General features: G+C 44.9%; 1 protein-coding gene across 4 annotated transcripts in view; it reads right to left on the bottom strand.

The window, feature by feature from the left end:
- Window positions 1-22,099, bottom strand: part of LOC137846707 (ubiquitin-associated protein 1-like) — a 56,249-nt gene that overhangs the window by 10,090 nt on the left and 24,060 nt on the right. For 3 of the 4 annotated variants that reach the window (XM_068664823.1, XM_068664820.1, XM_068664821.1), the window contains exons 3-4: window positions 20,217-20,341; window positions 4,755-5,684 (exon numbers count right to left, since the gene is read on the bottom strand). In XM_068664823.1, the coding sequence (XP_068520924.1) occupies window positions 4,755-5,684; window positions 20,217-20,341 (1,055 nt within the window). The remainder of the gene's footprint in view (window positions 1-4,754; window positions 5,685-20,216; window positions 20,342-22,099) is intronic. The other variant, XM_068664822.1, reaches the window with a different exon arrangement.

Below are 22,099 nucleotides of genomic sequence, written 5' to 3'. Positions count from 1 at the left end.
CTCTTCCCCTCATTCCTCCCCTATCCCTTTGTGGTGTAATTGCCTGAAGTAACTAGGAAAATAAGACTAACATTCACATTTTTTTAAGGAAAATGTACAGCACTGAAGAGGCTTTCAGGGTAGGGCATAGCTGCATTACCTGAGCGTTCCCTAGGCTCCCAACCTTAGATGCTATCGCGCTGGAGAAACTTGGTGTGCTAGCCCTAAGGACTCTATTGTTCTTGTGCACACCGAGACCGATAAGCTGCACTTTTTGCCACCCTGAGCCAAGGACCTGTCATGTTTTGACAAATGCTGTACCCTAGTGTACTTTTTGCTCATTATATTATTATCATTATAATACCAAAACACACCTCCATCCCAAAAGCTACCCGCCTCCAAGGTGCGACCACCCCTCACTGAGCATGCACTCTGAATTTCTCGGAGCCTATTACTTTAAACAGAGACGGGAAAACTTTTCACCAATCATAACTAAGATATTCTTGACTAGAGTCACTCAAGCTCCACCTAAAAGATAGAAAATAATATAAATTGGCCCAAGAGAGAGGGGATGTCAGGGAAGATACCACCATCAGGGGAGATACCATCCCGAGGAAATACAACATACTTAGGACCTCCTGACTCCTGGGATCAGTCGACGGGCTGAGCCTCTCTTCCCCCTCCATTGGGACGCCTTTGGGTGAGATCTGAATACTTGCTTATAAATCTCTCTAGAGTCTTTGATCTTTTTAACGCGTTTATTTCTAGGCTGCGCACCTGTAACACCTGCAACACCTGTGTATTTCATGCATGCTAGCTTGCTTTTGCAGACAGTCACTATCGACGGCAATCCAAAAGAACCTGGTTATCTGTTGCTGTAATAAACCATACTTGATTGCATTGTGATAACTCTCATTAAATGCAACTAGGGTAAGAGTGGTTATCCGTGATAGTTCAGTGTCCTGAATCCAACCAGACCCCCAGACGGTTAATGTGTTGTTGGTGAATGTCCGACTGGTTCAGTACCCTGAATCCGACCGGGCCCGTAACGGTTAATCAGCTACACCCCTTAACGCGACACCCTTCTGAACAGTTTGTAGCCATCAACGGCCACACTCCAGTCGTGGGAATCATCCCACCAGGTTTCCATGATAGCAACTACATCATAGTTTCCTACTAGCACGGTGGCCTCCAGCTCCTTCTGTTTGTTACCCATACTGTGTGCATTAGTGTCAACGCACCTCAGCTGGGTCACCTTTTGGGAGGAAGAAGCCCTAATACCCTCCTGACCATACTCAGGTGTTTCCATAGTTACGAACCTCTCACCAACCCTTGTGTCCTTCCCGAAAAATGTTCTGTCATCCTCATCCTTCACAAAGACACAAGACTGAGAGGTCTTGCTAGCACATTCCTCACCCAGAAGAACTGGCATGTCACATTCAGGCTCCTTTCTAGTGTCCCCGGTTCCGCCCCCACCCCCCTTCATAAATCAGTCTATGGAGGGGTCAGGGGAAGATGTTTTTTTCCCACTTGTTCACGATCCCTTTCTCCTCTACCCCTTTCTTATCCTCCAGGCAAGTTATGGTAGCTTTCCAAATCTTCAAATATCTTTGGGATGTTCAGACCAGCATGTTCTTATTGTTATGCCTCCTGAATGCGCTTCAGGTTTTGTCTAAGGTTAAATAAATACTTAAGAGTGTCATCCAGAGATCTGCCCTGAGGCAGGATACTTATGAGTGGCAGGGAGAGTGGGAGGATATGGTCAGGCATCTAGAGCAGTGGGCACCTTCAAGTGCTTTGGAAATGTATCCCCAAACAACTGCAAAATCCTAAAAAACTGGTAGAGTGCTTGAAAAAGGTGTGTCATCGCCCTGGCAGTACCAGACACACACAAATCACTGCAATGTGCTGGGGCTTGGCCTATGCTTACCGAGCTGCGTTCAATGCCAATATAACCCCAGTGACAGACCCTGCGGCCACTTCAACCCCTGAGACAAGCCCAGCAGCCACTCCAAGCCCTACAATGGGCCCCAAGGCTGAGCCAGGGAAACAAACTGTAACAGTGTCAGTTGCACCCTTAACCAAGATGAAAAAAATGGTTTAGAGACTTAGATTGTTTAGAACACAGAGAAACTCCTGCTAAGACTAGGTATGGAGAAGATGAGGCCGGGCCGTCAGAGGAACAGGAGGATGAAGATGAAGATGTCACAAAAACAACAGTAACTACCCGAAACCTATACCAACGTGAGCTACAAGATGTGCGAAAAGATTTTGGTTGCTGTATAGGTGAGCAGCTTGTCACCTGGCTGCTCCGGTACTAGGACACCGGAGCCAATAGTCTGGAATTAGAGGGCAAGGAAGCCAGACGGCTGGGATCCCCTGCTGGAGACGCAGGCCTTGACAAAGCAATTGCAGATGGAACACAATCTCACAGCCTCTGGAGGCGTCTCCTCTCAGCTGTGAGGGAAAGGTATCCCTTCAAGGAAGAACTTTTATGTCTACCAGGCAAGTGGACCACTATGGAGAAGGGAATCCAGTACCTGAGGGAATTAGCCGTATGGGAAGTGATTTATGAGGATCCAGACCTGGGTACTCTCTAATCCTGAGCTTGGAAGAAGTGCTGTTTAAATGTAGCCCAGCTCTCACATGCACCCTTGCCTTCTAGCAACCTAGCCCATGAAATTCCTTTTTTAGTTTTTAAAACTGTGAGGAATGTTTTAACAATTCCAATTCGTGTCCATAAATTCGTGTCCATAAAGAATAATTCTGTTTGAATCCTGTCTGCCTCTGGGCCCTGCACTGGCAATTTAGTTCTTGAACCACAGATGCAGTGTGTCCCAGTCTCCCCCTCATTCTAGTCAATTTATCAAGTCTTCAGAAAACACTCCTTAAATTTATGAACCTGTTTGCTTTTGTTATTCCTGACTTCTAGTTCTAACAGTTACAGCCTTTTTTCCTGTCTTCTTCGAGATTAACTTAACACTGCTATAGATGTGTCTGTGAATGGCTGGGGAAGAATGTTTTAATTACTCGTGAAGCGTCAAATAAGAAAGCTGTTTGTGTTTGATGTCTGGGAGTTTCAGAACAACTGATAACAACTAGTGACTGTTATGAGATACTATGTGGATCCTTGGTATCTGGCCAGGGGGGCCAAGAGATTAAGAGGCAGAAAAAAGAAGCTGAAGGACGGTTGGGAGACAAGACCTGGGGAGAGTGTACAGAGAGTGTTCCATAAACTTGGAATAGTGCCGAGTAAGTACAAAGGGTGAGAGGAAGACTACGAGCCTTCAGCATGAAAGACCCCTAGAGACCCCCAGAGGAGACTGATGCGCATGCTCCAGTAGGAGGAACTGGACCCCGGAAGCTAATTATAATAATCTATTTTTTTTAGAAGTAGTAATGAATATGTATTAGTCTAGGTGCATAAAAATCAGCTGCTTGATGTAACTGGTGTGCGTCCTGGTGGAGCAGAGACTCCCGGTGCACCCAGCGCTGTTTGCTTACCTCTATTCCTTTATATTCTTTTAATAAATCCTATTTTTTTATTTAATCCTAATTTGAATCCTGAGCCATTTATAACAAAACCTTTTGTACCTTCCCTTACAGCATTGTCGAGAACACACCTCCTCTCTCGGTCTTCACTAGGATTTAATCTAGCACAGAGATTTAAGTACTTGCAGTGAGAATTTGGTTATCTTAAGGCCCATCTACCTAGTGGTAAGTGATCTTTCACGTTAATCCCTAGAGACATCATGCTTCAAGGCTTCACCTCTGAGCCTCATACAATGAGGCAATCTCTCCTCAAACCTGTGATTTGTAGCAGCAAGCACTTGCTCAGCACACCGCTGCTCCTGACAAAGCTTACAGCATTGAATTTGCTCTAGTGATCCATAAGCACTATTCTGAGGGATACACTAGTTGCCAGAATACTGCATTTCTCAAATAATACTGCATTTACTTAAGCCTTAAGAGAGATGAAAGAACAGTGGGAAGAGAAAGACTGTCACCAGTTTTAGAGCACATGGTGTCACAAAAACCTACAGTACACCAGCAAGAACACAGAACCACCGTGCACAGGACAGAAGCCGCCTTCCAAATCTCACATTTTAGAGCTAATTAGAAGATTTGGCTATACAGTTTCCATTAGAATTCATAAGTATTGGTGTCCAGATCTTAGGTTCTTTGGAAAAAAGTGCCCAAGTTCACTCAAATCTGAACTCCCACTCACAAAGCCACAACAGATGGCATCAAGTTAGGTGTCCCTGAAGTACTCTCAGAACTTGCTATAAGTTAGAAGCAACAAAGCTTCAAACTCCTGTCTCAGAGCTGTACAGCAACCGAAATCTGTAAATCTGAGATGGTCTTCAAAACTGCTTTTGGTATCCAAAAAGCAATCCTCCCACCCTCACAGGTAAGAAACCATGGAAGAAATCTTACAGTTAGCTCAAAAGGCATGCAGCTATGTATAACTATGAACAACAAGAGCTGAGAAGCTGAAAAAAGTCACCAGAATTGGTTTCAAATTCAGAGATGGGAGGGGAGCAGGGAGAAGAAGCCTGTGAGCAGTAGTCTGAGGTTCACAACTGTCAGCATGAAGACCTGTTGAGCTGATGATTTTGCCACATAAAAGAATTACTGTACATGATCTGTCCTATCTACACACCACACATTAAATGAAACTAAATACAAAGCCACGGGACATTTTAGAATCAACATTTGCCTCCACACCTCCACATCTCCCCCACGAACTCAGTTTTAATCCACCGTGTGTTTACCGTGGTCACTGTGCTTTGAGACAATTCTTCTTCCGTACAAACTGTTGACACAGCCAGGGAAGGCAGCCTGGTTGAAGAGGATAACGTTAATGTCTCCATGCCACTGTCCTCGTTTAAAGCAGACAGACCAACCACATGGTGTCCGTTCAGTTCGCTAGCTTTAGCCTGAGCACAGGCCTGCAAAGAGCTGAGAAAAGTGCTGTTGTGGAGACAGGTAGTGCTGTGAAAAGTGCTCATGAGCTTTGGTGATTTTTGATCACTCTCATCGGAGTCAAGTTTAGGAAAGGATAGGGATTTGATATTGCTCACTGAAGTGATAGGGGACAGGGACACTTTGGAAGACAAGGACATCTTTTCACAGTTTCCCAACTGCGGTAAAGTGATAAAGCCATTGGGTTTGTGAAGGGGCTTGAAGTCCAACGTGGCCCTTTCTATGGATGCCAGAACCTCCTGATCTTGCAACACAGACTCAGACCCTCCTTTGGGCAAACTGCTATCTAACAGCTGGGCAACAACCGGCCCAGTAGTACCGACATGGATTTCCAGAATGTTTTTTAACTCCTCCTTATCATCGATAGTTTTTAATTCCAGTTTGTCAAATGGGTCTTCTTCACTTTCAAAATCAGCTGGGTTGAAGTCTGCTTTGGGGCGAGGTGGACTAAGAACTTTTTGCTTCACAGCACTGCTGTCGGCTGGCGTGGGAGTAAGAATGTTATTGTGCTGCAGACCAGTGAGGATGGGGTTAATAGGAGGAGGCATGGACTCAGGGCAAGGTCCCTCTGAGAACCCCAGTCTGTTGCTGTCCTCTGGGGCTGCTTTTGAGTTTCCTATTGCTTCTTCTGCCTTTCGTTCAGCTCCTTTCTGGACAGCTTGAATTTTTTTGATATCTTCAGCCCACTCAATTGTTTTCTTTTCCAGGGAGAAGTCATACTGATCGGTGGTAGAGAGGGAAAGAGGGAAAAAATAAAGACAAGTTATAAGAATCACAGCTACTACTTTACAGCAGAAGTAACACAAGTAACACAGAGCAAGAACTACATGAATCATCACAGACAGACAATTTTTCCCCAGCATCTCTTACAACCTATAGAATGGCAAAACCAGGAGACACCAGCAGTAGTTCGTTTTACCTCTTGCAGCAAAACCTGGCTATAGTCTGGATCAGAATCTCATATTTTGTGTCCATCCTACACTTAGTTTTGTTTAGAGCTACTGATGATCGCAAGATCAGTTTCACAACTCTCTCCCCCTCTTCCAACAAGAAAATAGATGCAGTCAGCGTGTGAGAAACAAAGTTGTGTTTTTGCAGTAGAAAACTAATTTTCTGTATTCCAAGGTAGTTGTGTAGTCATAATAAGGAGAAATGCTAAGTAGATAAGTGGACAGTAGGAGGCCTCACTGTTCCAAAATAAGGCAGAAGCTTGAGAAAAACAGGATGAGCAGTGTGAGAATGGTAAAAAAATAAAAAATAAAAAAAATCACAAGTTCTCAAAGCATAAGAAAGGAGAAATTAAAGGGTTGAAAAAAGAAGAAAAATTGTACATATATGGTATAGAGGAGCGTCGAGTAGGTTGTCAACCTGTAGTACTCAGCCAATGAGGAAACAGGGGACGTGATCAGGTGTCGGGTAGTATGGAATAAAAGGTTATGATTTGTTTACTAAAATGCACTCCTAATTGGCAGGACGCCCGCCATTGCAATCGCGAATAAAATAGCTTCACAGAAGATCCTGTCTGAAGAAAATTATTTGAGATGTTTCTCAAAATCTGGGGGCTCGTCCGGGATCTTGTCACCTACCGAAGAGTTCTTGCCACCACAGACAGGAAGGTGCACCCCGCTGATTTCAGCGGTCCCGTTTGGGGTGGTGGGTTGTCTTGGTATGGCCAGCAAAGGACCGAGACTGTTAGTCTGAAGACAGGCTTTGCGAAGCTCTGGGGAGAAGGGAGGCCAGCACAAACATACACAGACACAGCCCAGAGATAGTCCAGCCCAGATCGGGAACAGGCACAGGAATTACTACTGCTGATAACCCGGACCAGGAAGCCGTGCACAGACCGAGGTAAGGGAAACTTTTCTTGCCTCGAGTTGGGTATGGAGAGACTCTGGTATGAATGAGTGTGAGTGTGAATGAGACATACTTTTAGTGTGGAGCGAACGTGAAGTCCCGATCCGTGAGGCTCGGTGGTCCTGCAAGGGGACGAACGAAGTCCCCTCGGCTGGAGAGGGACAAAGCGAAAGAGAGAGGAGAGGAGTGAAAGAGAGTCTCGGGGGTTTGGGCCCTTAGGTGTACGGTACCTCGAGCACGGTGAAGTGAGGTGCTTGGTAGTACACCCCACCTCTCTCCTAATCCTAGGTGAAGGCGTGTGGTACCCTGTGGGTGGTAAAGTCCACAGCAGCACGTCAGGAAGAGCTGGGGATTAAGGGTTCCAAGAGTCAGCAGGGTGGGGTTGGAGACCCTGGGATTGTGCCTAAAGACAGTCCTTTGGAGAGAATGATAAGGATTTGGAAAAACAACCCAAAAACTAGGGAAAAAGATTTAAAAATATATATATAATTTAAAAATGGTTTGATATTGCGTAATTGTCTGGCCTAAAAAGCCAATAAAAGGAACTTCAGTATTTTGGCCAAAATACAGGTCTGATGAAAATTCAGGCTTGAAAATTATATATAAACAATAAGGTTCTGTTTTCAGAGGAGGAATCAAGTTACGCTCTCTATAATCCTAATATTGCACCAGAGGCAGCGGCAGCTGCTCCAGGAGGGGACACAAGGACTGCAATTGACGCTGGCCCTGGAAAAGGAGCGCACTCTAGTCTCTGGCAAGAATTAGAACAAGGTAGAAGATATACTGAGAGTTTTGCCTTCTCTGATACTAACAGTACTAACACTAACTGTGTATCCTCTTAGGGAGGTTCCAGTGGGACAAGGACAAATACATTATGTGAACTCCCCCTGCTGTGGTTTAACCCAGTCTGCAGCTAAGCAGCAGGGACTGCAATTGATGCTGTGCCTGAAGAAGTCGCACCAGGGAGTGCAGAGCAGTGGGAGTGGGGGTGGGGGGGGTGGGGGGGGGGGGTGGGGGGGTGGAGGGGTGTCCCGGTGGGGCATGGCCCATGCGGGGCCAGTGCCACTCCTCCCTTACCAGGAGAGAGGTTAGGAGTTTTAAGAAGGAAATGAAGTCTTTAATTGAGGGCCTAGCAGAACAGTCAAATCCGTTTATAAGGCCTAGGCTTACACCAAGCCAAGGACGTTTCAGCTTCTTGCTCTGTCCTGCCAGCGGGCAGGCTATGGGTGCAGAAGGAGCTGGGAGGGGACAGACCTAGGACAGATGACCCAAACTGTCCAAAGGGATATTCCATACCATCTGACGTCATGATGAACAATATATAGGGGTGGCTGGCCAGGGCTGGGGGGGCCGGGCTGCTCGGAGATAGGCTGGGCATCGGTCAGTGGGTGGTGAGCAATTGCACTGTGCATCACTTGTTTCGTACACATTAGTAGTAGTAGTACTATTATTATTATTATTATTATTATTATTGTTATTATTATTATTATTATTATTATTTTCTATCTTAATAAACTGTCTTTATCTCAACTCACAGACTTCACTTTCCTGTTTCTCTCCCCCATCCCAGAGAGGGAGGGGGGAGGGTGAGCGAACAGCTGTGTGGTGTTTAGCTGCGAGACTCGGGGTCAGAATGAGAAAGTACTTGGAGATGAATCTTGAGGACCCAGTAGCCCAAAGGCTCTTGAAAGTTTGTTTTGTGATTAAAGCCTGGCCAGATATACAGAAAAAGCTCCAGAAGGTGGGAGGATGGAGTAAACAGCGTAGGTAGTATGAAGGTGTATGTCAGGAGGGAAGATGAGAAGGAAAAGCAGAGAGCGAACACAGCATACTGGGTAGTGAGGCAGAGTTGGAGATAGAGGGACTTTTGGGAGAAATCAGGCTCAGGATGGAAAGGAGAGGAAGAGAGAAGGAATGGCAGATGAGGAAAGCTACCTGTGTTGCAGCCTTAATCCTAGCAAGGACAGGCTTTTTGAGAAGATATTTTAAGTGTGGCCAGGCCGGTGTGGTGGTTTTACCATGCTAGGCAGCTAAACACCACAACCACTCTCTCATTCCCCCTCCTTAGATGAGGAGGGGAAGAAGTAAAGTAAAGAACAACTCACGGGTTGAGATAAGGATAATTTAATTAAAGGGAAAAAATTATTAAGGAAATATTATTATTAACTAAAGAATTTAACTAAAGGGAAAAAAAAAGGGAAAGTGGAAAATGGAGGGCAAAAGGGAAAAAAAAAATAAAGGCTATATGGAAGTGCAGAGGAAAGAAATTACTCTCTACTTCCCACAAATGAGCGATGATTGACCACGTCCTTGAAGCAGGGCCTCAACGCATGTAGCTGGTGTTCAGGAGGAGGACCGATGATTTCACAACGAGAGCCCACCCCTCCCCTCTTCTTCCTGTTTCCACCTTTTATTGCTGAGTGTGACATCATATGGTATGGAATATCCCTTTGGTTGGTTTAGGTCAGCTGCCCTGGAGATGTTTCTCTTCTCATTTTTTTGCCCACCCCCTAGGAGGGTTAGAGAGAGTCCTGATGTTGTGCCAGCACTGCTCAGCAGCAGACACAACCCTGGTGTGATACCATTGCTGTTCTAGCTACAAGTGCAGAGCACAACACTGTATGGGCTGCTGCAGGGAAAGTTAACATCCCAGCCAGACCCAGTACAGCCGGCCACTTCAAGTAGGAGTATCTGGAGTGGAAGAAGGAGGAAAGACTGCTGTTATAAATTCAGAATAGGGGAGTCAGGGCTTCTCGGAAAGCTAGTTCCCTGATAAAGGAAAAAGCGTACCTCAAGGGCTCCTCAAAGTGTACCTCAATGGGGATTACTCTACAATTATCATTGCGGGCAAAACAGACTTAGCATAGGAAGATTAATAAAATTTATTACCTATTGCTGATGGGCTGGAGTGGTAAGAAACAGAAACAAGCTGGGGGCACCTTCCCCCCATCCACTCTCTTCCACCTCTTCCCTGCCCTGAGTGGCACAGGGGGCCAGGCGTGGGGGCTGCAGTCGGCCCATGGTGCTTTGTTTCCACCACTCCGTCCCCCTTGCTCTGGTGTGGGGTCCCTCTCGTGGTGTGCTGACCTTCCTGGGCTGGTCCTGCGTGAGTTTCTCCATGGGCAGCGAGAAACGGGCTCTTTGGGAGCTGCTCCAGGTGTGGGTCTGTGCCGTGGGGTCTATTTGTCAGGAGTGAGTTGGTCCAGCTTGGGACCCCCTGGGGTCCACCCCAACACCCCACCCACATCACCTGCTCCTGAATGGGCTCCTTTCCACGGGCTGCAGCATGGACATCTGCTCTGCCGTGGTACACCATGGGCTGTGGGAGGGGGTCATCCTTCCCCACTAGGGGCCTCTCTGTGGGCCGCGGGGGGGGGCTTCGGCTCCGGCACCTGGAGCACCTTTGCACTGCACTCCCCCCTCCTCTGCACTGACCTTGGTGTCTGCTGGGAGGTTCCTCACTCTCCCAGCTGCTGTTGTGAAGCAGTTTTCTTTTCCTTTTCTTTGATGCGCTCTCATAGAGATTTAAACTGCATTTCACCCTCTGCCCCCTCCCCAAATCACCTGCTCCTGCAGGAGCTCCTCTCCATGCACTGCAGCATGGACATCTGCTCAGCCGTGGTACACCATAGTCTTGGGGGGGGGGAAACACACGATAGCCTGCTCCACCAGGGGCCTCTCCGTGGGCTGCAGGGGGGCTTCAGCTCCAGCACCTGGAGCACCTCTGCACTGCACTCCCCCTCCTCTGCACTGACCTTGGTGTCTGCTGGGAGGTTTCTCACTCCTCACTCTCCCAGCTGCTGTTGTGCAGCAGTTTTTTTCCTTTTCTAGGATGAGCTCTCACAGAGGCACAAACTGCGTTGCTCATGGCTTGGCTCTGGGCAGCGGTGGGCCTCTTTGGAGCTGGCTGAAACTGGCCCTTATCTAACCTGGGGCAGCTGCTGGATTCTTCTCACAGGGGCTACCACTGCAGCCCCCCCACTACCAGAACCTTGCCATGCAAACCAAATACACTGGGGCAGCTAGGTCATTACTGGCCTGTAAAGTATCAAGGCTTAAATTAACTAATGAAACCCTAAATGTGATAGGGGTAGACGGGACTGGGATAACAGTGCCACTTTTTGGGGACACCAAGCTGGAGAAGTCATGCCAGGGAGTGCGGAGCAGCGGGAGCAGAGGCGGGGGGGGCAAGGGGGTGTCCCGGTGGGGCCTCGGGCCATGCAGGGCCAGTGCCACTCCTCCCTTACCAGCAGAGAGGTTAGGAGTTTTAAGAAGGAAATGAAGTCTTTAATTGAGGGCCTAGCAGAACAGTCAAACAGTCAAATACGTCTATAAGGCCTAGTTTGTATTCCTGGGGGGTGAAATGCCAGTCTTGAGTATGTTATTCACTGGAGAAGAATGTTTAGGAGGGGAATGATTTGCCAGGCAGCTATGGAAGAATAGGAAAGAACTAACACCACCCCCACTCCCCCACCCCCTCTGACCAAGAGAATTCCAATAGAGCAGAAATATCTGCTTACCCATCTGAAATAATAACAATGCACGACATAGAAAACATATGAGAGACTCTGGGTCAGAATTAGAAAGTACTCGGGGATGAATCCTGAGGACCCAGTAGCCTAAGGGCTCTTGAAAGTTCATTTTGTCATTAAAGCCTGGCCAGATACACAGAAAAAGCTCCAGAAGGTGGGAGGATGGAGTGAACAGTGCAGGTAGTATGAAGGTGTACACCAAGAGGGAAGAAGAGAAGGAAAAGCAGAGAGCGAAACTAATGGTATTCACAGCGTACTGGGTAGTGAGGCAGGGGGCTAGAGATAGAGGGCCCAGGATGGAAAGGAGAGGAAGAGAGACGAAGGAATGACAGACAAGGAAAGCTACCTGTGTTGCAGCCTGAATCCTAGCAAGGACAGGCTTTGAGAAGATGTTTTAACTGCAGCCAGGCTAGCCACTTCAAATAGGAGTATCTGGAGTGGAAGAAGGAGGAAAGACTGCTGTTATAAATTCAGAATAGGGGAATCGGGGCTTCTCGGAAAGCTAGTTCCCTGATAAAGGAAAAAGTGTACCTCAAGGGCTCCTCAAGTGTACCTCAATGGGGATCACTCTACAATTATCATTACAGGCAAAACACACTTTGCAGAGGAAGATTAATAAAATTTATTATCTATTGCTGACGGGCTGGAGCAGTGAGAAACAGAGAAACAATCTGGGGGCACCTTCCCCCATCCACTCTCTTCCACCTCTTCCCTGCCCTGGGGGGCTCGGGGTGGGAGGGCCGGAAGAGGGGGCTGCTGTCAGTCCATGGTGCTTCGTTTCCACTGCTCCTTCACAGTCGCTTTTGCCCTGCTTGGGTGTGGGGTCCCTCTCGTAGGGTGCCAACCTTCCTGGGCTGTTCCTAAATGGGCTGCAGCATAAAGATCTGCTCCGCTGAGGTACACCATGAGCTGCCTTCCCCACCAGGGGCCTCAGCTCCGGCACCTGGAGCACCTCTGCACTGCACCCCCCCCTCCTCTGCACTGACCTTGGTGTCTGCTGGGAGGTTTCTCACTCCTCACTCTCCCAGCTGCTGTTGTGTAGCAGTTCTCCTTTTCTTGGATGCGCTCTCACAGAGGCACAAACTGCATTGCTCATTGCTTGGCTCTGGGCAGTGGTGGGCCCCTTTGGAGCTGGCTGAAACTGGCCCTTATCTAACCTCGGGCAGCTGCTGGATTCTTCTCACAGGGGCTACCACTGCAGCCCCCCCACTACCACCTTGCCATGCAAAACCAATACACTGGGGCAGCTAGGTCATTACTGGCCTGTAAAGTATCAAGGGTTAAATTAACTAATGAAACCCTAAATGTGATAGGGGTAGAATGGGCTGGGATAACAGTGCCACTTTTTGGGGGATACCAAGCTGAGACTAGGGGATAAAAAGATCATTGGGCAATTATTGTATGCACCCGAGGCAGGGACTAACTTGTTGGGAAAGGATTTAGTAATGAAAATGGGCATTCAAATAGGAAATTGTCAGGCTGGAATAACGGTGTTATTAATGCGGTGCTCTCAGATCCTGGGAGCAAAGATATATTTGCCTTTGAGTGGAAAGACCCTGAAATGGGGTGGAAGCAGCAATATAGATGGACAATTTTACCTCTAGGGTTTGCAGGGCCACCAATTTATTTGGGCACATTCTAGAAGAAATTTTGGAGCAATTCCAACCTCCAAAGGAGGTGTTAATGTTACAGTATGTGGATGATCTTTTATTGTCAGGACAGGAGAAAACAGTCATGAAAGACGACACTAACAAACTATTCAACTTTCTGGGAAAACAGGGCTTGGGAGTATTGGAAACAAAATTACAATATATAGAAGGAGAAGTCAAGTACTTAGCGCATCTACTATCTGGGAGGGAATGAAGAGAAAATCCAGAGAAGATTGAGGGAATTGTTGAGCTACCCCTACCCAAAACTAAAAAGAAGTAAAAAGTTTTAAGAGAAAGAGGTTTTTAAGGAATTAGGAGTCACAAAATCTGAACTAAAATAGATACTCCCTGAGGGGAGAGAAATGCTGAATAAAGTGCATGAAGTTCAACAAGGCCAAGTGCCGGGTCCTGCACCTGGGGCGCAATAACCCCAAGCAGAGCTACAGGCTGGGAGATGAGTGGTTGGAGAGCTGCCAGGCAGAGAAGGACCTGGGAGTGAGGGTGGATAGTCGGCTGAATATGAGCCAGCAGTGTGCTCAGGTGGCCAAGAAGTCCAACAGCATCCTGGCTTGTATCAGAAACAGTGTGGCCAGCAGGGCTAGGGAGGTGATCGTCCCCCTGTACTCGGCTCTGGTGAGGCCGCACCTCGAGTACTGTGTTCAGTTTTGGGCCCCTCGCTACAAGAAGGACATTGAGGTGCTTGAGCGAGTCCAGAGAAGGGCGACGAAGCTGGTGAGGGGTCTGGAGAACAAGTCCTACGAGGAGCGGCTGAGGGAGCTGGGCTTGTTCAGCCTGGAGAAAAGGAGGCTCAGGGGTGACCTTATTGCTCTTTACAGGTACCTTAAAGGAGGCTGTAGTGAGGTGGGGGTTGGCATGTTCTCCCACGTGCCTGGTGACAGGATGAGGGGGAATGGGCTAAAGTTGCGCCAGGGGAGTTTTAGGTTAGATGTTAGGAAGAACTTCTTTACCGAAAGGGTTGTTAGACATTGGAACAGGCTGCCCAGGGAAGTGGTGGAGTCACCATCCCTGGAAGTCTTTAAAAGACGTTTAGATGTAGAGCTTAGGGATATGGTTTAGTGGGGACTGTTAGTGTTAGGTTAGAGGTTGGACTCGATGATCTTGAGGTCTCTTCCAACCTAGAAATTCTGTGATTCTGTGAAGTGCTAATGAGGCAAATATTAACGGTTTTACATCAAGAGGGTCATTGGGAAACTCAAGCAATATGTGATGCTGTGCTATGGAAATATGTATGCATTATGTATGCGTAGGAATATATATATATACTGTGGCTGAACAAGTATGCAGCAGTTACATAATATGTCAAAAGGTAAATAGGAAAATTATCCACAGTCAGCCCGGGGGGGGGCGAGAATCATGAATTCAACGCTTCCAAAATGTACAGGTAGATTTTACAGAGCTCCTTAGAGTACGTAGATATAAATACTTATTAGTCTTGGTCAATCATTTTTCAGGGTGGGTGGAAGCTTTCCCTTTAGTATCTGCTACTGTGAACATAGTAACTAAAGTAATTCTAAGAACTCCCAGGTATGGAATTGTTGAAAATATTGACTCTGATCAAGGAAATCACTTTATGTCAGAAATATTGCAAGGGCTAATGTGGACTCTAGGAATGAAGTGGAAATTTCATACACCTTGGCATCCTTCCTCTTCTGGAAGGGTGGAGCAGACAGAAAAGAAGCAATTGACTAAGTTCTGGAAACTCATCTTCCCCAAACAAAGTGCTTACCTTTGGCACTTCTCTGAATTCACCAAGATAAGATGTGGGAGTTTCACCATATGAAATACTATTTGGATTGCTGTACCTGGACAAAGGGAATGGATTACCTCAATTTGAGAAAAAAGATGCTTTTCTTAAGAACTATATACTGGGGCTGTCATCCTTTTTGTCATCTCTCAGGACCCGTGGAGATTGGGATCTCATGCAAACTGCAGAATCGAAGCTGCAACCTGAGTGGAACAGACTATTCCAAGTGCTCCTGACTACTGAAACAACAGTAAGAACGGCTGAGAGAGGGTGGACTCATTCCTGGGTAAAAGCATCAGTTAACCCTGATACCTGAGAGACTGCATTAACAACGACTTTTAAGGTTAAAACTGTTGAAAGTATCTATTGTAAACCTTTAACTTCTCCTTAGAAGAATTCTTAATGAATTAATGAGTAAAAGGGATTGAATTACACAGAATTGGAGTGTTTCCAGGGAACACTCCCTGGAAGTGGGAGAAAAAGAAAGGGGGATATTCGATCCCCACCAGAAGAATCCTTATCAGTTTGCGATTTTTATTATTATTTCTTAATTATTATTATTTCTTAATTATTATTATTTCTTAATTATTATAGGGGTGTATATATACATATATAAATGATGTATTTTAAGTTCATCTTAATAATACCTGTTCTCAGTGGATTAGTGATAGGATGGAGGGAATGTTCGGCATTTCCAATTAATCCAGAACATCTCTCGAGTGAAATAATTGTTGGATTTGTACCCAGATGCCTAGAAAGACTGAAAAGGCCTTGTCCCTGATTGCTATTTCCAGCAGCAACTCTGTCTGGATTCTCTAGATTTCTAAAAACGACAGATCTTAGGATGCGAGGTGCGAGGGCTTACCATACACCAAAATTCCCGAGACTCTTCCTTTCTCTCCTTTATCTCACGCTTTGTCCGTCTCCGGCCACACCCCTCGCGGAGCTACGGAACCGCGGATCAGGACTCCATACTCGCTTCGTACAGAAGTACGTCTCACTCACACATCACACAGAGTCTCACGCAACCCCCAAGGCAATACTTAGTATTTCTTACCTTGGTCTGTGCACAGAGTTACCGGATCGATTCTTAAAAACCCGGAGTGCCTACCTTCTTCCCTTCCCCACTACTTCACGGATCCTGCCTCTTTAACCACTCTCGGGCCCTCTGTCAACTTTCCGCAGAAACTCCACCGTCAATGCACAGGACCACTGAAATCAGCGGGGCATGCCTTCCTGCTGCTGTGGCAGTGGGGCTCCCCAGTAGGTGACTGGATCCCGGACGAGCCCCCAAATTGTCAGAAACACTCTGTAGCCAATAACTTAGGCTCAGAAGTAGTAATTTATTCGCGATTGCAATGGCGGGCGCCCCACAAGCAGGAGAGCGCGCCTCTACTACTTCCAAAACACAGTTCATATACTTTTTGATGACAGGACCCTCTCCTGTTTCCCCACTGAGTGGGTAATCCAGGTTCACAGTCTATCTGATGCTTCACAAACAATGCATGGCCTTCAGTGGCTGGCCTGTTAAATTTCAAATTTCTTTTGTCATTTTTACTTCTTGAAGTGGTAATGTTTCTTCACTTATCTGACTTGACTTAACACCGTAATTTTCACCTAATTGTCCTAAGGAGTCTGGTTGTCTGCATTTTACAAGGTCGCCTGCTAAGCTTTCTTATCACTGTAAGCATATCTCAGTACCACACTCCCTCCTTCTAAACAATGTAACACTGCAAAAACAACATTTATATTCCCACACTTGGAAGTCCTGATCCATCCATTCCGAACAGGAGATTGGGATCTGATGCAAACATAGAGAAAATTGAAACTGCAAGCTGACTGGGACAGACTGTTCCAAGTGCTCCTGACTACTGAAACAACAGTAAGAACGGCTGAGAGAGGGTGGACTCATTCCTGGGTAAAAGCATCAGTTAACCCTGATACCTGAGAGACTGCATTAACAACGACTTTTAAGGTTAAAACTGTTGAAAGTATCTATTGTAAACCTTTAACTTCTCCTTAGAAGAATTCTTAATGAATTAATGAGTAAAAGGGATTGAATTACACAGAATTGGAGTGTTTCCAGGGAACACTCCCTGGAAGTGGGAGAAAAAGAAAGGGGGATATTCGATCCCCACCAAAAGAATCCTTATCAGTTTGTGATTTTTATTGTTTTTCTGAATTATTATTTCTTAATTATTATAGGGGTGTATATATATATATATATAAATGATGTATTTTAAGTTCATCTTAATAATACCTGTTCTCAGTGGATTAGTGATAGGATGGAGGGAATGTTCGGCATTTCCAATTAATCCAGAACATCTCTCGAGTGAAATAATTGTTGGATTTGTACCCAGATGCCTAGAAAGACTGAAAAGGCCTTGTCCCTGATTGCTGTTTCCAGCAGCAACTCTGGATTCTCTAGATTTCTAAAAACGACAGATCTTACTCAGTCCCGGGAAGGAATAGATTTTGAAGTTGAGCTCCCTACACATAGTCCTGGCTACAACATACTGTGTTATCAAAGGTGCCTTTTAAACAACATTGATAGAAAACTCAGGAGGCAATATTATTGACCCTGGGTGTGGAAATATCCATGAAGTAGGGAATAATCTATACTGTATACCGAATATGGTAGCCATGGGAACGCTAATATACATAATGCACACCAGATAGAACATGAGAATCCTGTAACCAGAAGGCCTGTTCCAAATATCAAGGGGTGGTACTGGCTATGTGGCAATAAAGCCAGGAAGGTGTTGCCCCTAGGATGGAAGGGAGCTTGCACCCTGGAGGCAATAATTCCAAACGTAACTATTATTGAACCCCCACAAAGCCGAAGCCCCCTTGAGACCACATGTGGAATTAAGCGGATTCCAGATAATCCTTTAGTAAAATTCTCTAGCATTTCACAGTTTTGCAAAGTGGTTTTTATCTTGTTTAGGGGTGAGTGAATTAGAAAAAGACATTGTAAATTTCTCAAAATACAAAAATATTGTAAATATATTGAAGAACTAGAAAATAAGTTTGATAAGTTTGCAAAAATAGTACTCTAGAATCAAATAGCATTAGATTTATTAATAACCTCATAAGGAGGAGCGTGCACTGTAATTAATACTAGTTGCTGTATATATGTAGATCAAATGGGACGGATTTGACTAATCTCAAAAATATTTTGGGAAAAAAAAAACACAAAATCCTACATAGAGTAGCTCAAGATGCCAATTCCTGGGGATTTAGAAACATTTGGGAGAAACTAATTTCGCAGTTACCTGAATAGAATTGGATCAAACAACTGTTTGTTGGTATTGTAATAATAATGGCATTGTATATCTATCATCTCCCGTGACATCCGAAGAAGAATATTGCACCTCAATGTTGGAAAAACTCAAGAGTGCAGTATGTGAAGAGGTACAAAAACAACAAGAGGAATAAGAAAAGAAGAGGGGGGAATTGTGAGAAACAAAGTTGTGTTTTTGCAGTAGAAAACTAACCTTCTGTATTCCAAGGTAGTTGTGTAGTCATAAGGAGAAATGCTAAGTAGGTAAGTGGACAGTAGGAGGCCTCACTGTTCCAAAATAAGGTAGAAGCTTGAGAAAAACAGGATGAGCAGTGTGAGAACAGTAAAAAAAAGATCACAAGTTCTCAAAGCATAAGAAAGGAGAAATTAAAGGGTTGAAAAAAAGAAAAATTGTACATATATGGTATAGAGGAGCATCGAGTAGCTTGTGAACCTGTAGTACTCAGCCAATGAGGAAACAGGGGAGGTGATCAGGTGTTGGATAATGGGGAATAAAAGGTTATGATTTGTTTACTAAAATGCGCTCCTGATTGACAGGACGCCCACCATTGCAATCGCAAATGAAATAGCTTCACAGAAGATCCTGTCTGAAGAAAATTATTTGAGATGTTTCTCATAAGTGGAAGCTTGAAGTGTCAGTGACAGTGATGTCATGCGTGATAGACAGTCACACCCAGATCTGGCGCCACTGAACAAGGCATTCAATACTACAGCAGAGTAACTTTTGCCTCCAAAGAGCATTAATGTATTTATCAGTTCCCCCTAAAAGATTCCTAAGGGACCTGACACTAACTTTAGACCCACTGGTTGGAGAGGTATCAGCATTCTCATACCTGTGCTAAGGACTCACCAGCCAAAGGGGATGTGCTGGCTACTCTGAGAACAACTTTCTATAGTAGCAGATTTTGCCACTGTTCTTGGCATGACTGGATCCCACAAGCTTTTCTCATTTGACATCAGCTCCTTCAGGGTTGGGTTAGCACATAAGACATTTAGATAAGCTACTCACTACCAGCGCACAGGCCATTCTGGTAGCCTGACTGAGAAGACAAAATTCTGAACACACTAAATATATGTGAAGCTTTAATATCTTACAGAGACCAAACACCCTTAGTGCCCTCCATATCATGACAAAACATTCAGAGAACACAGCCTACAAAGCTAAGTCCAGGGTGTAACCTACCTGTGACTCACAAGAATTACAGCCTGCTTGCCAGGATGATGTCACATAACCGAATGGGTAATAAGACATCCTATCCTAGCTCTGAAGAGCAACAAGTTGGAAGGTTTGCTACGCCTCTGCTGGGCTTTTCTGGGGCTCACACTGTGCTATCCATCCCATAGCAGGCTCCAGAGAGAACCTGGAGACCTATCTCAACTCTATACTAAGTAGTTTTCCCTTCCCTTAGCTCTAAGAGATGGGACATGCAATTTATCAACAAGGTGATTTTGAAACACAACTCACTGGCAGAAGTGCTGGGCACTATTCATTCCACACTTTGCCATCTGAGCAGAGCTATCATAGCTGTATACATACAAACACACATGTTTAGAAGCATGAAATACTAGGTACATGGCTTTGGTCAATTTAGCCTCCATGCACTTTTACTATTTTGAATAGCTCCCACCAGAACTGTAAAAAAAGCCAAGTAGTTCTGTGCAAGGCATAGCCTACATGATCACATCATTTTATTTGAGGCATTGCAATCCAACCAGGCGTACTGTATTTGAACCCCAGCTTGGCTGGAAAACAGAGATAGCACAGAATATGTTCATACTTGTAGAACCCTGTTTGAGGGTATGCCATAGCATTGGTGTTTCAATTCTTACCATCTTTCCTCTTAAAAATACAACTTAGTTTAGCAATGTCAGGGTAGCATTTAAACCTTTATCTGTTACACAAGAACACTGTGGGTTTTTTTGGAGTAGATACATTAAAATAAATGCCATCAGACTTTTTATAGTGATAAGTAGTACAAACTTTTTGCATGGCTTACAATATTATCTTCCTCTACATTCTAGCAGACTATGAAATAACAGTATAGCACGGTGAAGACTAACACCTGAACAAAATATAGTTCACAGAATCACACGTTGAAGACCTAAGGTCACAGAGGAAAGAGCAGAAGTACACAAACCATCCTTACCTGGGCTTCTCTGACAAGCTGAGAAGAATCAGGCAGGCAGAAACCAATGGGTAATCCAACCTTCGAAGAGGTTTTAAATTTGTCTCCTATCTTAAATGGGACGTCGTCGAGATAACTGAAAGGCCCTAAGATCACAAGAAGAAATTGTATCAAGAACCTTACAAATTTGATGCATTCAGTTAAATCTCATGTTTCTATATTTGGCAGCTACTCTTTCTCTGCTACCCCAACCACACAATGTGACTCAATACAAAGGAAGTTGAGTGATAAGAAACACACTGAATATGCCTGGACTTCATTGCTTCAGTTTTATTATTTTTAAAAGAATATTCTAGTCCATAACTATATTTTAAAACACTCCAATTGCTAAGCAGATTTTGAAGTTAAAATTCCAGCATCTTAGCTTCCCTCATGACAACACTATGCCTACACAACCAGAAATTGAAGCTCTCCTGAATGTTGCGTTCTGTTATGCCTCTATAGAAGGAGCCATCAGTTTTTGTTATATTCAAAGCAAGTTTTAAAATGACCCAGCTCTAGAGCAGCTAAGAAACAAAAAAAGTTTTGACATACAAGTGGAAAGTAACATTTGGACAGAAGTGGTCACAAGGACAAAGTGGCCAAGTCCAGGAGATCCGCTTTAAACAAAACACAGTGAAATAGCTCAAGAATATTCAGTGTAGCAATTCTGACTTTTCAAACAAGGCAATCTAACTGGATCCAGTCTGATTTGTGATCACTCCAGTGAGGGGCCACAAACTTATTCCATGGTCCTCCATCTGTGCTTTACATCTGTCACTTACGTGTAGCATTTATAGTGTTTTAGGACAAAAACTTTTCAAGCACCCTGCAAGCTCACTAGGCAGAATCACCAACAACTCAAGCTCCTCCAAGAAGCCAGACTAAAGTTGTTGTTTTTTCCATGAGCTGCTGTGAAGAAGTGTGAGAAAACCCATAACGTAAATTGTAGCCAGTTTCTAGATTAACTGGTCTAACCTTTTGAAATTACAGGCAAGGTTTTTGACTGTATATTACTAGACAAAAACTTCAAATTGTTATTATCATTTGGAACTTTGCTCTGAATGCTACAGATCCGACAAGACATTAGTGGCAACATGAGATGTTTGGTGACTAACCTCTTGCTCAGTGAGCTGTGACTTGCCATTTTTATCTGACCCATTTTCATACTTGGATGACAGTTTAAATACTATTTGTGCTCCTTCACTGTTGACTAATTTACAATAACACAGCCAAAAGCTCCAAGAGGACAAGCAGCTTTTGAGAACAGGAATATCCTGTTAATTTGGAATCAAATATTTATGTGCTGTCATCAGTTGACCTCTCATGCTATAAACTGCATCGGCTGGTCCCAGAGCCCTGTTGGGACACAGAGGGCATTTCCCCTAGCCCTGACACCCTCAGGCTGAACAACCTACATGGCACCCATACTACTGTGAGATATGTTCATCTGATTCGTGTCAGTATGGAACAGTGCTAGGGCAACATGGTATGATGAATGTGACCTTCTGTCTTACATACCCTTGTATAAGCACAAGTCTAAGAAAAACAGAGTGGTTAATGTATATAGTTCCTGTATCTTGCAAAGGAATGTTTTAGCAATTCGTGTCAATAGAGAGCTTGAAGGGAAATGTATTTGTAGTTTTTTCCTTGAAGTCTCTGATATCTGGGGAGTTTCAGAATAACTGCTAACTATTATGACTATTGCATGGGACACTATGCAAGTTTCTGATATCTGGCCAGGAGATTAAGGAGATGGGGAGAGCTGAAGAACAACTAAAAGACAAAGCTTGCAGGGGATGTTGCACAAGTCTCTGACATACAGCCAAGTTGGACAAAGGAGAAGGACAAGAGGGAGGAAGACT

The sequence above is a fragment of the Anas acuta genome, chromosome W (genome assembly GCF_963932015.1).
Source record: "Anas acuta chromosome W, bAnaAcu1.1, whole genome shotgun sequence".
Classification (NCBI taxonomy): Eukaryota; Metazoa; Chordata; class Aves; order Anseriformes; family Anatidae; genus Anas; species Anas acuta.
Note: the sequence above shows the minus strand (reverse complement) of the source record. Positions and strands in the feature narration are given on the sequence as shown.